The sequence below is a fragment of the Equus przewalskii genome, chromosome 26 (assembly GCF_037783145.1).
Source record: "Equus przewalskii isolate Varuska chromosome 26, EquPr2, whole genome shotgun sequence".
Lineage (NCBI taxonomy): Eukaryota > Metazoa > Chordata > Mammalia > Perissodactyla > Equidae > Equus > Equus przewalskii.
The window spans coordinates 1,843,484-1,865,420 of NC_091856.1; the positions used below are offsets into that span (position 1 = coordinate 1,843,484).

The window sequence follows — 21,937 nt, forward strand, 5'->3', positions numbered from 1 at the left end:
TAGATGTTCTAATAGCTTCATATATCTAGTATTTGTATATCCACTTCCTTCCCCAGGTTTGGGAATTCTCAGCTATTATTTCTTTAAATAGGCTCTCTGCTCCCTTCCCACCCTGTTCTTCCTCTGGGATTTTATGTTGCTTTTCCTAATTGAATTGGACATTTTTTGTATGTTGTCTCCATTTTGAAAAAATCTTAGTTCTCCTCTTCCACCTGAATCATTTTTACATTTCTATCTTTGAGCTCCCTAATTCTCTCTTCTATGTGGTCTACTCTATTTCCAATGTTTTCTACTTTATTCTTCATCTCATTTATTGAGTTCTTCAGCTCCAGAATTTCTGTTTGTTTCTTTTTAGGTTTTCAGTCTCTTTGGTGAAGTACTCCTTCTGTTCTTTAATTTTATTCCTGAGCTCATTGAACTGTCTTTCCGAGTTTTCTCATAGCTTGTTGAGTTTCTTCATGTCAGCTGTTTTGAATTCTTTGTCAGTTAAATCACAATTTTCCATGACTTCCAGTTCTGAAGAACTGTCATTTTCTTTTTCTGATAGTGTGTTATCATAATTTTTCATGGTGCTTAATGAATTGTTCCTCTGTTGATGCATTTGTAGTAGTGAACACCTTTCTTATTTAGGTAAGACTTTATTTACTTTATTTCTGAGCTGCTTCTGGTTTCATCTGGGGGCTTGTGCTTTCCACCCTCTGTTGCCTCTGCCAGAGGTGTCATCAGTACCCTCATTGTGCTGCTGGTCCCTTGCTGCTTATGCTGTCACTGCAGTCACAGGTGTCACCACTAGAGTCACAGGGCTGGCAGGCACCACTACTGCTTCCAGGATTACCTGGGTTGTGTGTTCCTCCACCATGGTTGGGGGAGGGTGAGAGGTGGAGTGGGAGCTGGGGTCCTGGGCACCTCTACCATCTCTGGGCTTGTTGGGTCTTCAGGTGCCACTGCTGCAGGTGGGGGTCCAGAGTTGCAGGTGCTGCTGCAGCTGGAGATGGCCGGGGTTGTGGCTCTCTTTGGCCTTGGGCACTGCTGTGGTTGGGGGGTTGCTGCCACACTTGCCACCTCTGCTGCTGCTCCTGGGTTTTCTAGGGGTGCTGGCACCACCACTGTGAGGGGTACTGGATTTGCAGGTGTCACTGTCACTGCTGGGTAGGCTGGGGTTCTGAGCACCACCACCACAAGGGGCAGGGGTACCTGGGTCGTGGGCACTGTGGTTCCTGGAGCCTCTAGTCTTGGGTGCTGCTGTGGTTCCCAGAGCCTCAGGTTGTGGGTGTCACTGCTGCTGCTAGGGGAGGAGGCAGGGCTGTGTTGCAAATGTTGCCACAGTTTCTGGAGTTTCCCGCCACAGGTGCCACCACTGCAGTTCCTAGAGTCTCTGGTCTTGGGCACGCCAACATTTCCTGGAGTCTCAGGTTGCAGGTGCCACTGCACAGTTCCTGGAGCTTCTGGTTGCAGGCACTGCTGCCATTCCTGAAGCCTCCTGTCTTGATAGCTGTGGCTGCTGCTCCCCTGGGTGCACTGCTTCCCCAATGTCCTGTCCATCCACCTTCAGACATACAGCTGTATGGATCTCTGAGGCATTCTGGTGTGCTGTGCAGAGGATCCTCTCTTGGCCAATGGATGTCCTATTGCTTGTAACTTAAAGGGGAGAGACAAAAGAAGCAACTCACTCCGCTGTGATGCTGATGTCACTCTTCTTCATCTTTATGGTAGAATACTCTACAGCCATAAAAGTGAATGAGGAAGTTCTTTAAATACTGATATGAAATGATATCCAAGATATATTGTTAAGGGAAAAAAGCAAGGTGTAGAATAGTACATATAGTATACTGTCATTTTTGTAAAAAGTAAAGAGGAGGGAGGTATATTTATATTATTACTCATATGTGAAGGAGATACAAGAAGTTATAGTTGCTGTTCCTTCTGGGGAGGAAAATTGAGAGAGAGGGATGGAAGCAAGACTTTTCATTCTCTGTGCTTTTGTACCTCTTAAATTTTGAGTCATGTAAAGGTTTTATTTCTTGCCTAAATGCTCTGGCTAGGACTTCCATTACCATGTTGAATAGAAGTGGTAAAAGTGGGCATCCTTGTCTTATTCTTGATTTTAGAGGAAAAGCTTTCACTCTTTCACCATTGACTATGATGTTAGCTATGGAGTTTTCATATATAGCTTTCTAAAAATTCTGTTGAGGTAGTTTCCTTTTATTCCTAGTTTGTTGAGTGTTTTTATCATAAAAGAGTTGAATTTTATCAAATGCTTTTTCTGTATCAATTGACGTGATCATGTTTTTTTTTCTTTCATTCTGTTAATGTGGTGTATCACATCTGTTGTTATACAACATTTGTGTATGTTGAATGATCCTTGCATTCCAGGAATAAATCCTGCTTGGTCACGATGTATAGTTCTTTTTTTTTTCTTTTGGTGAGGAAGATTGGCCCTGAGCTAACATCTCTTGCCAATCTTCCTCTTTTTCCTTCAGGAAGGTTATTTCTGAGCTAACATCTGTGCCAATCTTCCTCCATTTTTTATGTGTAATGCTGCCACAGCATGGCTTGATGACCAGTGTATAGGTCCACTCCTGGGATCTGAATCTGTGAATCCTGGGCTGCTGAAGTGGCGCATGGAACTTAACCACTATGCCACTAGTCCAGCCCTATAATTCTTTTATTTATTTATTTTTGTATTCTTTTTTTTTTTTAAGATTGGCACCTGAGCTGACATCTGTTGCCAATCTTTTTTTGTTTTCCTTCTTCTTGTTCTCCCCAAAGCCCCCCAGTACATAGTTGTATATTCAAGTTGTAGATCCTTCTGGTTGTGCAATGTAGGGACGCTGCCTCAGCATGGCTTGATGGGTGATGCTAGGTCTGTGCCCAAGATCTGAACCAGTGAAACCCTAGGCCGCCAAAGTGGAGCGCACAAACTTAACCACTCAGCTACAGGGCCGGCCCCCACTATAATTCTTTTAATATCCTGTTGGATTTGGTCTGCTAGTAATTATTTTTTTAAAAGTAGAATGATAAAGTTTTGTGTGAGTTTTGAACCCCTAAACCTAATGTGGAAAGTAGGGGCAGTGCCTTCTGCAGGCCAGGTCTGAGTCTGTCTGTAGGTGTACAGAAAAAGAGTTCTGTGTTTGAGTTGTGCTGAAGTTTCTTCTGCCTACAGCATTTGCATCAGTCTTTTTGTTGTTGAATTTTTTTGCCTTTTCTCCCCAGTCCCTTGTTTTTCCTCTAAGGAGATAGAGCATTCTGAGGTATATAAGTTTCATATTTTCCTGACCCTTGCACATAATTGCTCAGAAAAAGTAAATGTTTGCTGGCATGTTTATTCTTAGGCTATCGTAACAACAGTAATACTTACCATTCATGAACTTTTCTTATTTACAGTCTCAGCTCTAAGTGAGGTAGTTGCTTTTATTTTCCCCCTCTTATGGATGAGGAAAGTAAGGGGCAGAGACCTTAAATAACTTACTCAGGGTCTTATAGCTAGTAAGTGGCAGAGCTGGGATTTGAACTCAGCTAGTCAAGCTCAGAGCCCGTTCTCATAACCACCATGAAATGGTGTTTCTCAACTATGTAGTTGCTAGTATGAAGAGAATCATACACTCCTAGAGGGGAAAGCAGTCCCCATCCTGAGCTTCTTTTTGTGTCTTTAACTTGGGAGTGTTCTCAGACATTCCAGCTTTTCAGATTTACCAAGACGACGAGTTGGTTCTCCTAATTCTTATGAGGTTTTGTGCATCAGCTTTTCTACTTACCTTAGGTGTCACCCCTGGTAGGGCAACTTACTAGTCCTCATTTTCTTCACTGGAAGTGTTAGAGCATTGCTGTAATCAGTGATTTCCTAGGTCCGTTCCAGCTCTGAGTAGTGATAAGTTCCCTGACTTCTGTTTATTCACATTCAATTTTCCTTATTTGTTTTAGCCTAGCATTCTCCTCTCTTGAAATTTGAGTCTTAATTCTGATCTCATGTAACATCAGCTTTCCTTGCCAGCGTTGTGCCATTTTGCACATTTCTTAAATATCTCTAATCCAAGTTGCCAATTAAAAAACTGAATAGAACAGGACCATCCCTAAGTGTTCTGGGTATTGGTTTTTAGTCTGTATCAGATAAACTTAACCAAGACTTTGTGGTCTTATCCACAAAGATAAAATAAGTGACTGCTAATCCCCTACTGAAACTGAACTACATTCTGTCAGTGGTGTTCCTCATTATTGGCTTAACTATAAGCTTTGCTGTTTTTGTTTTTTTTTTAAACCTATTTGGACCTAAACTTCTGTGCTGTTTATTTGCCTTCGTTTGCTGTTACTGCAAGTTCACACTCATTTGGCAGCCATGGAATTAATGCTCTTAATTATTAATGTATTGTTCCACCAAAACAAGGTGAATGTACCAACATACCGATTTCAGTGTTCCCTACTTTTATTTATTTATTTGAATTTCACCAGTGGGTCTTGGATTAATCCTTCGGGGGAGAGGAGTTACCTTAAGATATTATAAAAATGTTGCATTCTAATAATAGATATTAGATTCAAGTTTTGATGTTTTCAGTAAATCAAATATTTCTGCAGTGGAATGATAGTAGAAAATGTCTAATTCTTGTTCAGTACAGATTTAGCCTTCCTAATTAGTATTATTTACTAATACAGTATATTCTTTGTTTCTCCTACTCTGAATTTCATTTTTTAGTTTTTCATGTGTTTGCAAGTTGAAAATTGATTCAAATTAGGACTTTTATGCATTATTGTGGAATTTAATTTCACACATTATAGATTTTGAAATTTATTGTAATCTTGGCTCAGAACTATTGTTCCGAGTCGCAGTGTAATACAGTCTGCTGGTTGAATCTAATTAAGGTGTCGTATCACTTGCATGCAGTATGTATCTTTGCCTGGAATGTTCTAAATTTCCTCACTTGGGAATAACACTTCCCTCAGTTCTTGATGTGATTGAAAAACCGGCAATATTTGACACACTGTATGTAACTTGTTTAAGAGACAGACTTTGTTTATCTTTTGCATTTGTTAACTGTTTTAACCAAAATGCTCAACTGCAATTTCCAGCATGATTACTAATAGATTGAGTATTAACCTTATGAATGTGTCCTATATTCGTTAGCTGCTACTGCATTCAATAACAAGCATGACTGTACTCCAGTTCTGGGTACACAAATATTAGGGAACTATAAATAATTTAGTAAGTGAAAGTTGAGTATCTTGAAAGTAAAATTGCTTTCTAGCAAGTATAATTTACAATTTTAAAGAAAATGAGCAAATTCTCTCTTTATGGGATTATATTTTACCATTACAGAGTTTGACTATGATTATGTGTTGAGAGATCGCTTGCCTTTCTTGGCACCATGTGAAAAGCGAACAATTTCAAGCCTGTTAGAATTCACAGGATTATCTTGCTTATTAGCCCACAAATCTTTTCCCCTCCCACTTGGTTTCACCCTCTATTACCTGTTTCTTGCTCTTGTTTGCAAGGTAATCATCCCTTAAATAAACAAGAATTCTCCAAAGATTTAGTGGAAACCAGGGTTAAGGGGCACAGCCCTGGCTGACACAGGCCTCTTCCCCAGCAGAATTGTGCCTCTCAAGGTCTTTTCTGACTGATCCTTACATGTAGACTTTCAATATTTAAGTAAGGAGCCTTTCTGCCTGTCTCCTTCGAGGCTTCCTTAGACTTTCCAGCACAAAAAACCCAAAAAGTTCTGTCTCTCTCTCCTAGTCCTAAATGTATGCCTTTTTTGCTCTACAACAATGTTTCTCAACTTGGGCACTATTGACATTTTGGACTAGATGATTCTTTGTTGGGGGGCTGTCCTGTGCCTTGTAGGATGTTTAGCAGCATCTCTGGCTTTTACCCACTAGATGCCAGTAGTAGCTCCCAAGTCATGACAATCAAAAATGTCTCCAGACACCGCCAGATGTCCCCTGGGGACAAATTCACCCCTGGCTGAGAACAAGTGCTATGTAATATTGAACAAGCACTTGATTTTTCTGGCTGAGACGCAGTTTCCTCATCTGTGTACGGTGGTTGATAATCCCCACCTACTGCGCAGGATAAAATACATGTACGAGTGTTTTAAAGTACATCTACAAATAACAGGTTGGATGAAGCCTGGCAGCAGCACTAAGCTCTGGACTGTATTTCTGCCAGCATTTCGGTACAGAGAATGAAGCTGAAGGTCAGGTGATGGTCACGGTCACAGGTCTCATGACTTGTTGTGGATGGTACTCTACAGAGCTCTTCTGTCCAGATAGGGAGAGCGGGCAGGTACATTTCAGGAGGTGATGTGAGTAGGACTTGACTAGGTGATGTGTTCCTTACCAGGCAATCCTGAGACCCTGAGGCAGCTGCATTGGGCCAGAGCTCCCTTGGGAGGGCGTGTGGCGTTCCTCAGAATGACTTCAGCCTTTTGTACTGTACTGAGTCTTTAGCACTCTGGCATGCGTGGCTTTTGGCCAACGTGCCCATCTTGGTCCACTACCTGTTTGAGCATCCCTATCTCCCTCTCTTGTTTATTTCCGGTTGTCTCTACATGCAAGGCATAGTGCTGGTGCTTTCACAAACATTCTCTTCTGTTCCTTTTGGAATCCTGTCAGTGGTGTTACTTGCTTTACAGAGAGTAACAATAGTAGTAGCAGTGATGGTAGTAGTAGTAGAGGCAGGAGGAGTAGTAGAAACTAACATACATTGAGTTCTTACTGTGTGCCTGGCCTTGTGCTAAGTGCTTTATATGTGTTAAATCATTGACTCCTAGCAACAGTTTATGGAGTAGGTACTATTCTTCTTCTTTTTACAGATGAGGAAACACAGCAAGGTTAAATAGCTCATATACAGCTAGTAAGAGGTAGATCCTGGATTCGAATCTGGGCAACTTGTCTCAAGAGCCTACTCTCTTAGGAAATGGGGTCAGAGAGATTAAGTAACTTGTACGTGTTCAAGGAGCTAATAAGAAGCAGAACTGAGAGTAAAACATAATGTGCGACTCCAATGCATTGCTGTTTCCCACGTGTCAAGCTCCACACTTATTCATCTGCTCTCCCTGCCTCTGCCTGGGTGGGATGGCTTCTGTGGTGCTAGCTTAGAGCTCAGCACAGGGGTCCATTAAAAGATACTTCATGAATTCAAGGTGGGGTGACGAAAGAGTGATAAAAAGAGGCAAAGAGGAACTTGGAATCGGTCTGGTGGAGCTCTTCTTATGCAGTACTTTGTTCTGAATATTTATTTTTACATCTCGTTTCTGTAGAATTCTACTTTGAGTTGAGTGCTTTTGTTTTGGATGGTAGTTTCTGGATTTAAAGGCATAACATTTCTTTTATTATTATAGATCTGGTTGTGGGCCTTTTATCTGTGTGTTGGAACAGACCAGAAAGGGCTAGAACCTGGAACCAGACTTATCCTGGGGGTGGGCAGGTGCTGACAGGAGAGAGGTAATGCGAGGAAGTTAAACCTTCATAGGTGGTGTGTTAGTTTCCTAGAGTTGTTGTCTCAAAATACTACAAGGTGCTGGCTTAAAACAACATCTATTCGTTCTCTCGCGGTTCTGGAGGCTAGAAGTCCCAATCAAGGTGTGGCAGGGCCCTACTCTCTCTGCAGACTTTGGGGGAGAATTCTTCTTTGCCTCTGTCTAGCTTCTGGTCTTTACTGGCAATCTTTGGCATTCCTTGGATTGTAGCTGTGTCACTGCAGTCTCTGCCTCTGTCTTCACGTGGCCTTCTCCCCTGTGTGTGTGTGTCTCTGTGTCTGAATTTCCCTCTTACAAGAACACCAGTCATATTGAATTTAGGGCCCACCCTAAGCCAGTATGATCTCATCTGAACTTGATTACATCTGCAAAAGGCCTTATTTCTAAACGAGGATACATTCACAGGTTCCGGGTAGACATGAATTTGGGGGGACACTGTTCAACCCAGTGCAGATGATATTCAGAGTAAGCAGCAAATGGCTCGCATATGATCAGCATGAGGGAAGACCCGCTGGAGTACATGGGGTTCTGCCTCGTGAGTGAAGCCTGACGGAGGTCACTCTGAGCATGTTGTAATTGGAGATTCAGGTAGGTCATGACCATTTGATCAGTGTAAGCAGATAGGAGAGTCCTTACCCCAGGCTGGTCTCTACTTTCTACGTGACCCTGGCAGCAGCAAGCTAAAATGTCTGAAGTATCAGGCAGATGGTCAGTTTGCCAAGAAGAGAGCAAGTCAGGCACCCAGGATTTGCATCATGAGAGGCCTTGGGCTCAGGAATAAGGAAAAGCTCAGAGTGGGGCCAACTAGGTCAGGGCCAGTCCTGCAGCAACTGTGACTTGCTGCTGAGTCCCAGGGAGTTGGCTGAAGCATCTAAAAACCCCCCAATTCTTGGGATAAGGCCTGGAGCCCAGGCAGCACTGAGCCTTCGGCTCGGGGTTCGGTTGGCTGTGGATGAGGGACACTAAGGAGAAGTGAATTGGAGGCTTCATCATGATAATTCAGAAGCAAACTTTGTCAGATTCTGACACTGGCAAGTGTTGAGGGGCCCTGGCAAGGTGTAAATAAGAGTGGGCTCTCTGGGTGATAGCGAGTGCTTTAGGGTAAAGGAGGATGAAAAATTCAGTAATATTAAGTGTCATCTGTAGAATGAAAGCTCTTGCTCTTCCTAGGAAACACTTTGTAGGTCAGCCTGTCTGCTCTCACCAGAGAGGCTGAGTCAGAGATTGACTTGTTTTGATGTCGGCACATTTTCTTTTTAAATTCATTGCTTGATAACACTTGTTTGAAACCTTGATTATTTCTTTAACACAATCAGAATCCAGCCTGTTGTAGTCCTAGGACTCAGAATGACCCACACCTGTTTCTGCCCTCACCTTTAAGCTGGACTGATTTCTGTAAGAAGTATGTCCTAGACAGTTCAATGGTGGTGCCCTTCAAAGGCTTCTCCACCTCCCTGCCTTCACCCTTCAAGGCTTATTCAATTACTGTTGGCATTTTGTGTTTGTGTGTGTGTGTGTGTGTGTGTGTGTGCGCGCGCGCGCTTGCTCTTGTCTCCCTGGACCTATATTATGTTTCTAACCCAGGATCCTTATTCAGTTAATTTTGTCTTCATTAGTTGTGGGCACCCTTTGGAGTTTGCCATTAGACTATGTTCCTTAGTTCCCGAAGTTATCTTAAACAATTCTGTGATGAATGTTACTGTTCAGCAGTTTTTGTATGCCAAATTATTTGCTTGGGATAAATTGCTAGAAGTGAAATTGCTGGATCAAGGATATGCAATTTTGAATGCTTTTAATACATATTTCCAATTTACTCTTCAGAAAAGTTTATACTCTCTCGTAAGCACTCTTGCCCCTGAACTCTTATTAACAGTGGGTAGTGTTTTTTTTTTTCAAGTTTGTCAGTTTGGTAGACAACAGATGGTATCATAGTTTTGTTTTAAGTTTATTGCTTTTTTATTACTAGATGAGTTGAACATATTTTCATGTTTATTGGCCCTTTAAAAATTCTTGTTTTAGAAATTACCTGTGAGTATTCTTTGCCCATTTCCTTTTGTAATGTATGTTTTTTAACCCATTCCTTCATTTATTAAACAAATCTTAATTGAAACACCTTTTCTATGCTAGGGCCAGACACTGTTCTAGTGAACAGCACAGATAAAATCCCTGTGATTGAGGAGCTTATGTTCTAATGTAATGAGGCAGAGAATAAATAAGTATTCAATATGACAAGTGGGGAGAAGGACTGTAAGGAAAAGTAGGCATGAAAGGGAGGTAGAGAGTGATGAGGTGGTCAGGGGAGGCCTCACCGCACCAGTGTTTTTAAGTGGAGGCCTGAGGATGATTAAGGCGCAGGGTCTGCTGGTATTGGGGAAAGCCTTATAGGCAGAGGGAACAAAGAGGGCAAAGGCCCTGAGGCAGGACTGTGTTTGACTTGTGACCGGAGTTCTGGTGAATGACGGGGAGTTAGGAGGTGAGTTTGAGCGGTAGCAAGGAGTCGGGTGGGTGTGGGGACAGACCATGCAGGGCCCAAGGGCCAGAATAAGGAACCTGGATTTCATTCTGAGCAAGATGGGGAGCCATTGGAGAGTTCTGAGTAGTGAAATGACATGACCTGACCCAGTGTTTTAAAAGAGCATTCATGGTGGTGAGTGGAGACCAGACTGTGGAGGGCAGTGGTGGAATCTGGAAAACCAATTAGGAGCCTCTTGCAGTATGCCAGATGAGAGAGGCTAGTGGTGTGGTGGATTGGAGGCAGTGACTGGTGATTCTGGGTATGTTTTGAACATAGAACCAGTAGATTTTGCTGATGGATTGGACGTGACGTTTGAGAGGGAGAGGAGCTAAAGATGACTGCAAGGTTTTTGGCTGAGCAACTGGTAATGCAGCCATCTGCCAAGATGGAAGGAAAGGTGGGAAGAACAGGTTTGGTGGTGGTGAAGTCTTAATGATTTGTGAGAGCTGTTTATGTGAGGAAGCATATTAATCTTTTGTCATTTAGGTGGAAAAGGCTTGTTTCCTCAATTTGTTGTTAATTAACTTTGTTAGTAGTGTTTTGCTGTAAGAAATGTCAACTTTTTATTTTGTCATCTGTTAGTGTTTATAGTTTTTGGTTTTGCTGTCCTGTCTAGAAAGATTCTATGAATAACCACCCAGGATGTCTTTAAGGACTTTCATGGTTTTGTATTTGCATTTAACTCTTGAATCTAGCGGGAATTAATTTTGATGTAGACTGAACTGAATTACAATTCAGTCTTAATTTTTCTTAAATAATTACTCTGTTATCCTAGCATCGTTAAACAATTTGTTCTCTGCTGGGAGAAATGATTGTATCCTTTCCTCTGAATTGAGGCAGGTTATACAGAGGTGTTCAGTCACGAATGAGTACGACGGGCCCCTGGTCTTAATTTTTGGTTGATGACTTGGCAACTCTAATTTCTGAGTATACCAGGTTGTAAGCATAACTCTCCTCCATTCCCAAAAGAGGCCCTTGCCTTAAAGGATAGGGTGGCTTTCATCAGTTTCCCTTGATAATTGTGAATTCTGTCTTGTGGATGATATGTGACCTGTTTTTAAGCACAGCCTATGTTCTCCCACTGAACATGCTTTTCTGCTGCCTCATTTTGTCAACAGATAATTGCTCTAGGGTATGTACTAAACTTTGGTTCAGCAATACAAAAATGAATGACAATGTTTACTTGCTGTCAACTTAATCATGCTGCAGATTCCAAAGCCCTATCACATTTGTGTTTTTCATTGTTACATTCTCTGTGCTCTGGTCCTTCTCTGATATGTGGATAAGTTAGAGGTGACAATAGTATTAAATTTACTGGATTTTCTTCTTTAAGGCAAGAAATTGATTTCTTATGTTATTAATAGTGTTTACCAAATCTTATAGTTGGATGAAGTCTTCAAGCTTGGAAATAAACCTCCAGCATCTTGTTACCTTAGAAATTTGTGTCAGGGCTTATTGAACCTAAAGCTCTTAAATATTTTTGTTTCTTTTTTTTGTTTTTTGTAGAGAGGGAAATATGAGGTTCCTAAGTGGCTCTCTCCCAGTAGCATTCTGCTTCTTCAACAAATGCTACAGGTAAACTTTGTTATTAATTTTTAAATAATAGAAGACAACTGCAAGTATTTGATCCAACTTTAAGATGTCAGTGGTGCAGCTACATTTGGAGGACAGGCCACTTATCTATTAGCCTGAAAATTCCATTCATTGTATCTACTGTGCAGACATCCTCTACCAGATGCTTTCTTCATTATGTTGCAAATGCGTTTGTTTTAGACCTCTACCATATGTCTTTGCTGGTGTGGTTTCTTGTCCTTTTTTTGAGCATTCTGTTTTCTCTAACCAGCTCTTGCTCTACTGTCTTCTGTTTCCTGCTCCCACTCTCATACGTTAGATGTATGGTAGATACTGAATAAATGCTTGAGTGAGCTGATACACAATTGAGTGGGCCCCATGATCTAGTGAGTGGTTCTCAACTTTAGCATGTTTCAAAATTGCCAGATGGCTTGTTAAAACAGATTGCTGGGCACCATCCCGAGAGTGTCTGATTCAGTAGATCGGGGGCAGGACTAAGAATCTGCGTTTCTAACAAGCTCCCAGATGACACTGATGCTGCTGGGACAGACTTTGAGAACCACCCATTTAGTGAATGGCCTCTGCGGGTGGAAGATAGGAATGCTGAAGTCTAGATATCTGCCCTACCAATCGATAGGCAGCCACCTAACTTAGTTCTAATCCCTAAAGTGGGGATTCTGAGCCTGCCCTCACTGCCATGTAGTGTGATGAGGATAAAATGAGATTAATAGGAAACTCTTTGAAAATTTGAGTACCTTATTAGTGCAATTCTTTTTCCATTATTACATATTCAGAACATCTCCCAGTTTTCCATCTGTTAAGCCATCTCCACTTTTTACTCAGAATTCACCTCAGGCTCACCCACCTTGAGTAAGTAGGGCCAGACCACCATATCTCCATAACGAGACTGAAAACACCTCAGCCTTTCTTCTAAGCTCCAAAAGCCTTAATCTCTCTTGATTAATTTTCCTCTGCTCACATTTGAAAATTACAAATGGAAAAGAAAGGTGTGCTTTTCAACTTTGTTCTCTGTGATTGTAAGCTCATCGGAGGTAGAGATTGCATATTCACTATGAATGCCCTGCATTGTGGCTGCTCGAATATTAAATTGGTGAATATTTCCTGTGAATAGGTTTTCCAGCAAAAGACTATTACATCATACAATGGGTTGACGGAACTTCATGAATAATGTCCATACCAATGAAGTTCATGTTTGCTAAACATTTATCTTCTAAGCCTGTGTTGGTTGCTCTAGTTTTTTTGCCTCTGATGCTTTTTTGTGAAGAATTTGTTCCAAGGCCATTTTAAGGTCCTTGCCAGCATTTTTGTGATGATAAAGTTTACATCTGTTCTGATGAATTTTGAGTTCTCAAGAGGAAAAGAGTTCTATGTTCTCTATTTTAAATGTTAATCTCTCGTTACTTCTTAATGGCCACTAGGTGGACCCAAAGAAACGGATTTCTGTGAAAAATCTATTGAGCCATCCCTGGATCATGCAAGATTACAACTGTGCTGTTGAGTGGCAAAGCAAGACTCCTGTAAGTAAAATGAAATCCAGTAGGATGTTTTTAAAACTTTGTGTGATCTTTGTGGGGATTCAGGACCTCCACTGATATCGTCTAAAGAGAAAAGGAAATGTGTTTTGTAGACTTTTTCATCAGACTTGTAACCTAATTATATGTTTGCTGTTAATCTCTTAGACAGTGGTTCTTAACCCAGGCTGCACATGAGAATCGCCGAGACCTTTAAAAAAATGCATGCACCCCATCCCAGCAAATTAATGGATATTTTTAAAAGTGCCCAGGGATTTCTCATGTGTAGTCAGGATTGTGAACAGTGCTCTGGGAATTATGGGCAAGTTACTTAACTTTGCCAAACCTATTTATTCGTCTGTAAAAAGTAGGTTAAACCAGTTCTGTCTACTTCCTGAGGAGTTATGAGGTTATAGCAGTTCTCAATTTTTTTGTTTTTTTAAGATTGGCACCTGAGCTAACATCTGTTGCCAATCTTTTTTTTTCCCCCTTCTTCTTCTCCCCAAAGCCCCCCAGTACATAGTTGTATATTCTAGTTGTAGGTCCTTCTGGTTGTGCTATGTGGGATGCTGCCTCAGCATGGCCTAATGAGCAGTGCTAGGTGTGTGCCCAGGGTCTGAACCAGTGAAATCCTGGGCCACTGAAGTGGAGCACACGAACTTAACCACTTGGCCATGGGACCGGCCCCATAGTTCTCAAATTTTTAAGTCTGAGGACCTTTCTACACTCTTAATACTTATTTATTCATTTATTTAAAAATAACAGTAGTAGGGGCTGGCCCCGTGGCCGAGTGGTTAAGTTCGTGCGCTCCGCTGCAGGCGGCCCAGTGTTTCGTTGGTTCGAATCCTGGGCGCGGACATGACACTGCTCATCAAACCACGCTGAGGCAGCGTCCCACATGCCACAACTAGAAGGACCCACATCGAAGAATATACAACTATCTACCGGGCTTTGGGGAGAAAAAGGAAAAAATAAAGTCTTTAAAAAAAAAAAATAACAGTAGTAAACATGTTACGTTTTATCAAAAATATTGTTATGAAAAATAACTATTTAAAAATTAAATTTAGTGAGAAGAGTAGCATTGTTTTACATCTGTGCAAATGTAAAACAATTTAAAGTCTGGCTTAATAGAAGACATTTGGATACTCATCTGTTCTCCATTCAATCTGTTTTGTTATGTTGTTTTGATTGAAGCATGTGAAGAAAACGCAGCCTCACATAGATATGTAGTTAGAAAAGTATTTTAATATTTTAAAGAAGTAGTATTTTAATAGCCTTTTCAGATAATTGGGGATATTCTCTGGTAATCCACTGAAATTTCTGCAGTGAGGTGGCATATGTGCACGGGTCAACAGAATAGCTCGGAGGTGTGTCTCAGACATGCCACAGTGTGGACTTGGTACAGCTGTGTGGTATTTGCTTTCTGTAATAGTCACACCAATAAACATAAATTACTCTTCCTAATGGCCAGCTGGTCTTGGAAAAACAGACTATGCTTGTATTTAGCCCCTTCTCACTAGTCTGCCCACTGCTATGGCCATGTAGCCTGAGCTGAAATCCGTCCTGATTCTCCCATGACTGTCAGCTCCTAAAATTTCTCTTCTCTTGTCATGTCGGCCCTTCGTGACGTCTATAATATCTATTGAGCAAATGCAATTAGAGCTGCAGCTTAGTTCTGACAACTCTCCTCACTGAGAGCCTGGGAACAGTAGACTGTGGAGGAGTCTGGGCAGTGCAGCAGCAGGGCCAGGGAAGCTGGATGTGGCCCTCGTGAGCGGGTGGTGCCAATGCCTGTGTTCCACCATTGGGGGTCATCATTTCTCCATGTGTAGGAGGGCTCTGCATGTCCTCCCAGCCGTGATCCTATTAGGATAGGATAAACAACTATTTGCAATAGAGCAGATGCCAAAATGAAGAAGGCCTCTGATTTCAACAACATAAAAATGATTTAAAATTGAGTCACAGTATAAAGTAAATACATAGTTTTGAATGTTCCAAAAAAGTATTATTTTCCTTACTTCTTAGTATAATAACTGCTAATATTGATGGAACACTTACTATAATAGAATAGTGTGCTGTTATAGTCGATCCTCTGCACGTGATGAGACTGCAGTGTAATACAGATGGAGCCCTTCGGATAGTACCTGGAGGAGTCAGGTGCAATTCTATGGGCTTTATGTTTTTAACTCATTTGATCCTCATGCCAACCCCTGAAGTAGATACTCTTATTGTCCCCATTTTGCGGATGAAGCAGCTGAAACACAGAATCATGAAGTAACTTGTCTGAGCTCAAACAGTAGTAAGTGTAGAGCCAGGATCTGAACCCAGACAGAAGGACTCCAGAATACAATGGATTCAGTAGGCCAGCTTGTTCAAACTCAGGGCCTGTATATCCTGCATAGCTGTAGCCTTTGTGACAAGCTTTGTTTGGTCTCTTTTGGAATAGCTGGGAGCAGAGTCATGGAGAGGTGGCTTTGTGTTGTGGTAGCAGAAACCTGGGCTGGGAACAAAAAATGCCAGTCTCGGGCAGATCACATGAATGGCCCTGAGTCTTCATTTTCTCACGTCTAATGTGGGTATTCTAATGTCATCTCTTGGTGTATTTGGGTTGTGTTTTGTCGTTTACAGAGTGCCTTTACATGTTATGTCATTCGTCTGTGTTGCCCACATTACAGAGTTGTTGGAGGGATCACACGAGTTATAGACAGAAGAGCTATACGGGATTAGTGTTGCTTTTTGAAGTATTTGCTTTTGTACCTCAGTATTGTGTTTCGTTAAGAGTGAACTATAAAAAGTAATTCAGATTTACTTGGATATTTAAAGTATAGATGCTATTCTATAACTCTGCAGGATCTATTATTTTCACACATGACTCTAGTACTCAAGTATTGTATCAAATAGAAGTTATATTGAGTTCTATTTTCTGCCCTACTGAACAGGAAATGTAGTAGGCACGGATAATCCAAAATAACTGGTTAGCTTTTGGTATGCATGTTTGTATTTAATTTAACATGAGTACATGTGGCTGAGAATTCAGAGTATTTAAAGTATTAACCTTCTTGGGAAAACCAAGCTTGAGATAAACCGTATTGTTCACACTTCAGTGTCTTGTCCCCCAGCCCTCCGCTCTTTTCATTTTTTCCAGTTCAGGAACCTGGCAAAGAAAATAGCACCTGCTTCCTCCCCTTCCCTCCTTTCCTACACACACCTTGTGGTAAAAGTGCGGAGCAGGAGGCTGTGGGAGAGAGGGAAGGCTTTTTTTTCAGGAGAGTAGCTTAAGATCATGGAGGAAACCCCAGAAAGGTTTCCCTTCTTGCTTGAGTAGTGCTGTCACCAAGATGTTGCCCAACTGGGTGGAAAGGTGTCTGGGCTTCTGAGGTTGAGCCCTTCCTGCAGCGGGAGTTCACAGTTCTGGGAGCTGCCAAGGTCAAAGGGACACAATGGAAACTTATTCTTCACGTTTTGGACTTCCACAGTGCTGTTAGGATAAACCTTTGTGGTCTCCACATTCTCCGTAACCCATGCGGTGCTCGTACCAGCCAATTGTGCAGGTCATTGTCTATACCGTTCCTCTGTTTTCATGATGGCAGCGTGACTTTCTCTTGAACCCCTTGTTACAAGTGTGGTGTCCAAAACAAGGGAAGGTCATGATGTTGCTCTGCCTTGTGCTGGGCAAACCTCTCTTGGCATATGTTGGGTTCTGGACACCTCACCTTGAGGGTCAGTGACATCTTGGACTGTGTGATCTAAAGAAAGGGCTGGAATGTTAAGGGGAGCTAATCATTAAGACAGTGGTTAAAGGAACTGGAAAGGAAAGAACTTGGAGAGGAAAGGTTGTCTATAATAGGAATGAATATTCAGATTTCTGAAAGGCTCTTATACCAAAGAAGAAATAGAATTATGACTGTTAGTAAAACTAGTTAACCGTTTTTTGAGGGCCCACTCTATTTAGATGTTGTACAAGGCACTCCAGCTATGTTACATGTATTGCAAGGCTATCTGTATTTTTTACATGTATTGCTATCTCTATTTTAGAGATGATGAAACTGAGTCTCAGAGAGGTATAGTAACATGCTCAAGGTCACACAGTTATTCAGTGATGTCACAACTAAAACCAGTTTGTCTAATTCCAAAGCTTCTTAGCTGTCAGACCGTACCGACTCAGGTTGGGAAGGGATCACAGGGAGACAGACCTTATGGGACAGGAGGGAGAAGCTAACCTTCCCAGCTGTTCTTCAGAGGAGGACTTTAGCCAGAAAGTGAAACATCGCTTACTGGGGCTGTTGTAAAGAGAATTCTTACATTGGAAAAATGACTTTAAAATTACATTTCTTATGATTCTCTTCCCATGTGATTTTCTGAACTCCTGGTCCAGGTCCCCGCCAGGCCCTTCCTCCCTGTTTGTTCTCCGTGATCCTAGTTTGGTTCTGAGAACCATTTGTGGCTCCATCTTTGGTGAGGTCCCATCATGCATGGCTCAGAGCACTTGGGTAACTTTTACCCTTAAGCAAAGTGAAGTTTGAGAGAAGTTCTCCCCCTTCTTTCTAAAATTGTACTTTGCTAGTACCTTCAGCGTGACGGTGATTGGGCAGCGTCCATGGCACCATCCTGAGGGCTCCTCGGACTGTGCTAAACCCAAACATAACCTGAGGGATGATTTGCTACAAGTCTGAGTCACTGAATTTAGGTGCCTAGAAGACTGCTCTTTGATAAAAACGCCAGTGCAGGTCTTGTGGTAGGGAAGGACAGTGGCTGCACAGCAGAATTTTGACACTTGATCAGATGATGATGAGGATGTGAAGGGCTGGGAAGAGGTCATCTTCTTGAACTTCTTACTGTCGTCTGCTTATATCTTAAAAAATTATGGAGAATGTTTGTTCTTACCCAAGAGTTTGACAAACTCATGTTGTTTTTACATATTGGGGTTTGATTTTATAGAGTAATTATGGTAATTAAAAAATTTCAAAACAGTAAATATTTTGTAATTTTTTTGTTAATAAAGTTTATAAAATTTCTTTTGTAGTTTATTCACCTTGATGACGACTGTGTGACAGAACTTTCTGTACATCACGGAAACAATAGGCAAACAATGGAGGATTTGATTTCGTTGGTAAGAAATACAGCATGAATTTGAAAGTAATGTCTTCTGTTTTATTGTTATTTGTTTTATGAGAACATTAAAAATAGTATAACATTTTTCACACCTATGATTTTGTTATTTGTTTAAATATTGCACTTATTTTATATTTTATGTATCATTTCCACTAACTCTTTTCTGATGTCTGCTGGATATCCTTTTTAAAAATGATATTGATTAAAGAGAATTATAATGAAAAAAAAATGAAGAAACAAAACAAACTAGTCCAAAGAATTGACAGAATTCTGGTTTCAAATTCTCTAACATGGAACTATGCTTCTGCTGTAGGAGTAAGGTGAACACAGAGTTGTTCTCTTCTTACCTAAAAGCAGCCCTGTGTCACATCACCCCCAAGCTTATGAACCAAATACCTGAAATCATTATCATGATTTCTGGTGTTGGGTCATTTTAGCTCTTTCACATGCTTAATCTCTAGATTGCACATGTGTTTTTTTCTAGAGATGGGGACATTCATAGCTGTCTCAGAAAATAATCTAACCTGATGGGCAGGGACTGCACCCATATGTGCTCCTGGTTCAGTACTGTGTCTTTCAGCACCTGTGATTTCTATTTGTTTTTTCTGTTTTCTAACTTGCAAGGTAAAGGCCTTAAGCAAATTTTTTTTACTAAACAAAGCTTTGCTAAGCCACAGTTCTTTTCAGTAAAGAGGAGATATAAAGGAATTCTTTTGAATGACGTAATAAGCAAAGGCTCTAGAATATGTCTGGAAAACAGAATGATAATTTACTTTTTCGCAGAATGGAATGAAATGTCAAGAATTGGGACTTGCTGCAAGATGTGTCAGGTCCTTAGTCTTTTACAATGAAAATTTGAAGTTTCCATATAAGCAACTTAAAAGAATTGTGTGACTTTCTTGAATGATCTTTAATAGAAGAATATATTTCAGATACATAAAATTTCTTTTTAAGTTTTTATTATAGAAATTTTAAACACCTATGAATGTAGAGAGAATAGTATAATAACAATGATCTTCCATGTGCTCATCATCCAGTTTCAACAGTTATTAACATTTTGCCAATTTTGTCTATATCCCAGCATCCTCCCCAATCTGCCCTTTCCAGGTAGAGTGTTTCAAAGCAAATCCCATACATCATGTCATTTTATCCAGAAAAAATTTAATATGAGATCCACAAACTTTTAAAATCTGAATCTTGAAAGTAACATACTCAGAATTTCAAGAATCATTTTTAAAAAAGTCTTTAAAATAGTATCCTTTATGTGGTCTTTACATAAAATTTTCAAACTTAAAAGTGAAATGGAAATAGGAATTATTTTCTTTACTTCTGATACAGAAAAGATATATAATGAAGCACGGTAGAGATTGTTTTCTAGTGTTACATCTCTCTAAAGACCTCAGTTATTCTGAAAGCTAGGTATGACCAGCATCAAGAATGCTGTGAGGAAAGTCATAGTTTTTCTTTACTCTTCCCTCATTCTTAATTGCCTGTTTATACTTATTTTCCACTCCTAGGGGTGAGTAGAATACATCTTCTCATGCTTGGCTGAACATTGGAATCACCTGGAAACTTTAATCCTGATGCCTAGGTCCCACCCCCAGAAGTTATGATTTCATTGGTCTGGGTTATGGCCTAGGCATCAGGGAATTTTCAAAAGCTTCCAAAATGATTGTGGTGTACAGTCAGGAGTTGAGAAGTACAACTCTAGATTCTTTCTATTCAAAGTATGGTCTAGGACCAGCAGCATCAGCATCACTTGGTGCTCATTAGAAATGCAGAATCTCAGGCCCCATATCAGACCTACTGAATCAGAATCTGCATCTTAATAAAACCCCTAAGAGATTCATATGCGCATTAAATCTGGAGAAGCATTGGTCTGAGTCAGTTGTTCTCAACTGGGAGTGATTTTGCCCCTCAGGGGACATTTTTGGTTGTTACAACTTGGGTGTGTGTCTGTGCTAATGGCATCTACCCAGGCAGAGGCCGTGGATGCTGCTAAATATCCTGCAATGCACAGAACAGCCCCTCGCAACAAAGAATTATCCAGGTCAGTGTCAACAGTGTTGAGGTTGAGAAATCCTGGTCTAGGTAGTCTCAGAGAATTGGCATTGGTCCTAGGTGCTTTCCAGTTTAAACAGCCTCAGGAAAAGCAGGTTTGAGATCAACTGTAGTCGCTTATATTTTTTCTGGCATCTTGGGAGCTCTGCCTCTCCTTTTGGGGCTGTTTAGACAGGACAGAGAGATATTAGTTTAGTGTGCCCCATGTTGGTATGGTGCTGCTGATCGGTGTGCAGAGAGAGAGAAACAGTATTATTCCCAAACATTCAACTCGTGAAACTCCCACTTTTATATTATATACATGAGCACTCTTAAAACTGCTTTTTATATGCAGAAGTGAGAATTTCACACATCTCATGATTTTGAGCTATCTTGCTGTAGCCCTCTTGAGATTCCCAGCAGTGGTGCTAGAGCATCCACCTCATTGGTTTTCTTTCTTGACCCCTATTCTTCCAGCTGTGAGTGGCTCTGGGTTGTGGGAGCCACCAGTCTTCTCTTAGGGGGACTTAACTGAGGGTCACATGTGCATACAAGAACCTATTCAGACCAAGACAGATCCCTTCCCACCCCGTACCCCCCCACGGTGCAAATACCCGTATATTCTAGTGGCGGAAGTTTAAAGATTGAGGGCCTTGGGAGCCAGGTCAGGGAGGGGAAGGATGGAGGACTACTCCCCGGTTTCTCAAGCCCTCTGTACCAGGAGCTGCCTCTCCTCAGCCCAGGTGCCTGGGCAGTTCTTTACCATTTGGCCTGCCTGAGCAATAACTGGACATTTAAAAATGTTTTTAGTTTTCTAGAAATGGAACCTTCTTTATAACAGGTAAGCCTATTGCTTTACTTTCAAACGTTTGACTTTGAAGACGGAAGTGCCTTAAGAATAAGGGAGACGTTGGTTGTATCAGACTTGTAGATTGACATCACTTGAAAGCGTAACTAATGTGTTGATTTATCTGTTATTGAACACAGAACTCCCCGTGCATCTTATTGTAATGAGTATGCAGTGGCTATGGCAAAAAAGTTATAAAAAGGATGCTTTTTTGCCTCGGGAAAAAGAGGGTTTAGAGGATGATTGTAAAACTCCTAGGGATGTTTAGAAAACTCCATCTCAAACACTTAGCACTGTCTAAGTATTGTGTACAATGACCAGGTTATGCCATTGTTGATGAGCAAGTGACAACTTGTTTCTGAGCCGTTGTCTCTAATCAGTTTATGGCATCTCTTTCAAAAAGGTGGCTGTCATACATGAAACCATAGATGTGGGAGGAGTGAAAAAAATCTTTGTGTAGTTTTTGGAAACTGGAGAGTGATTGTAACTACATAGTTTTCACTCAGATCCCGAGTACCTTCTCCATGAAACCTTTTCTGTCCTTTTACCCACTACCCTGTCTGGATTAAAGGCAACATTCTATGATAATTTATCATAGTAGTTTATACTTCTCCCACTAGATTAATGGGTCCATTATGCAAACTTCAAAGCACATACTATGATTTTGGCCATCTAAAACATTAACTGATAAAATTTATTAATAAAAACAGAGTTGGTAATAGACCTCTTTGGATAATGTACTTTGTGAGGAGATACATAGCATTAAATATTATTCAATATTATTAATTTTTTAAATTGAAGTAACACTGATTTATAAGGTTGTATAAATTTCAGGTGTACACCATTA

The 21,937-nt window shown here is 40.9% G+C and overlaps 1 protein-coding gene across 2 annotated transcripts in view; it reads left to right on the forward strand.

Moving 5' to 3' along the window:
* MELK (maternal embryonic leucine zipper kinase) overlaps nt 1-21,937 on the forward strand; it is an 88,710-nt gene that overhangs the window by 40,012 nt on the left and 26,761 nt on the right. The window contains exons 9-11 of one of the 2 annotated variants that reach the window (XM_070597014.1): nt 11,494-11,562; nt 12,999-13,097; nt 18,115-18,201. In XM_070597014.1, coding sequence (XP_070453115.1) covers nt 11,494-11,562; nt 12,999-13,097; nt 18,115-18,201 — 255 coding nt within the window. The remainder of the gene's footprint in view (nt 1-11,493; nt 11,563-12,998; nt 13,098-18,114; nt 18,202-21,937) is intronic. The other variant, XM_070597015.1, reaches the window with a different exon arrangement.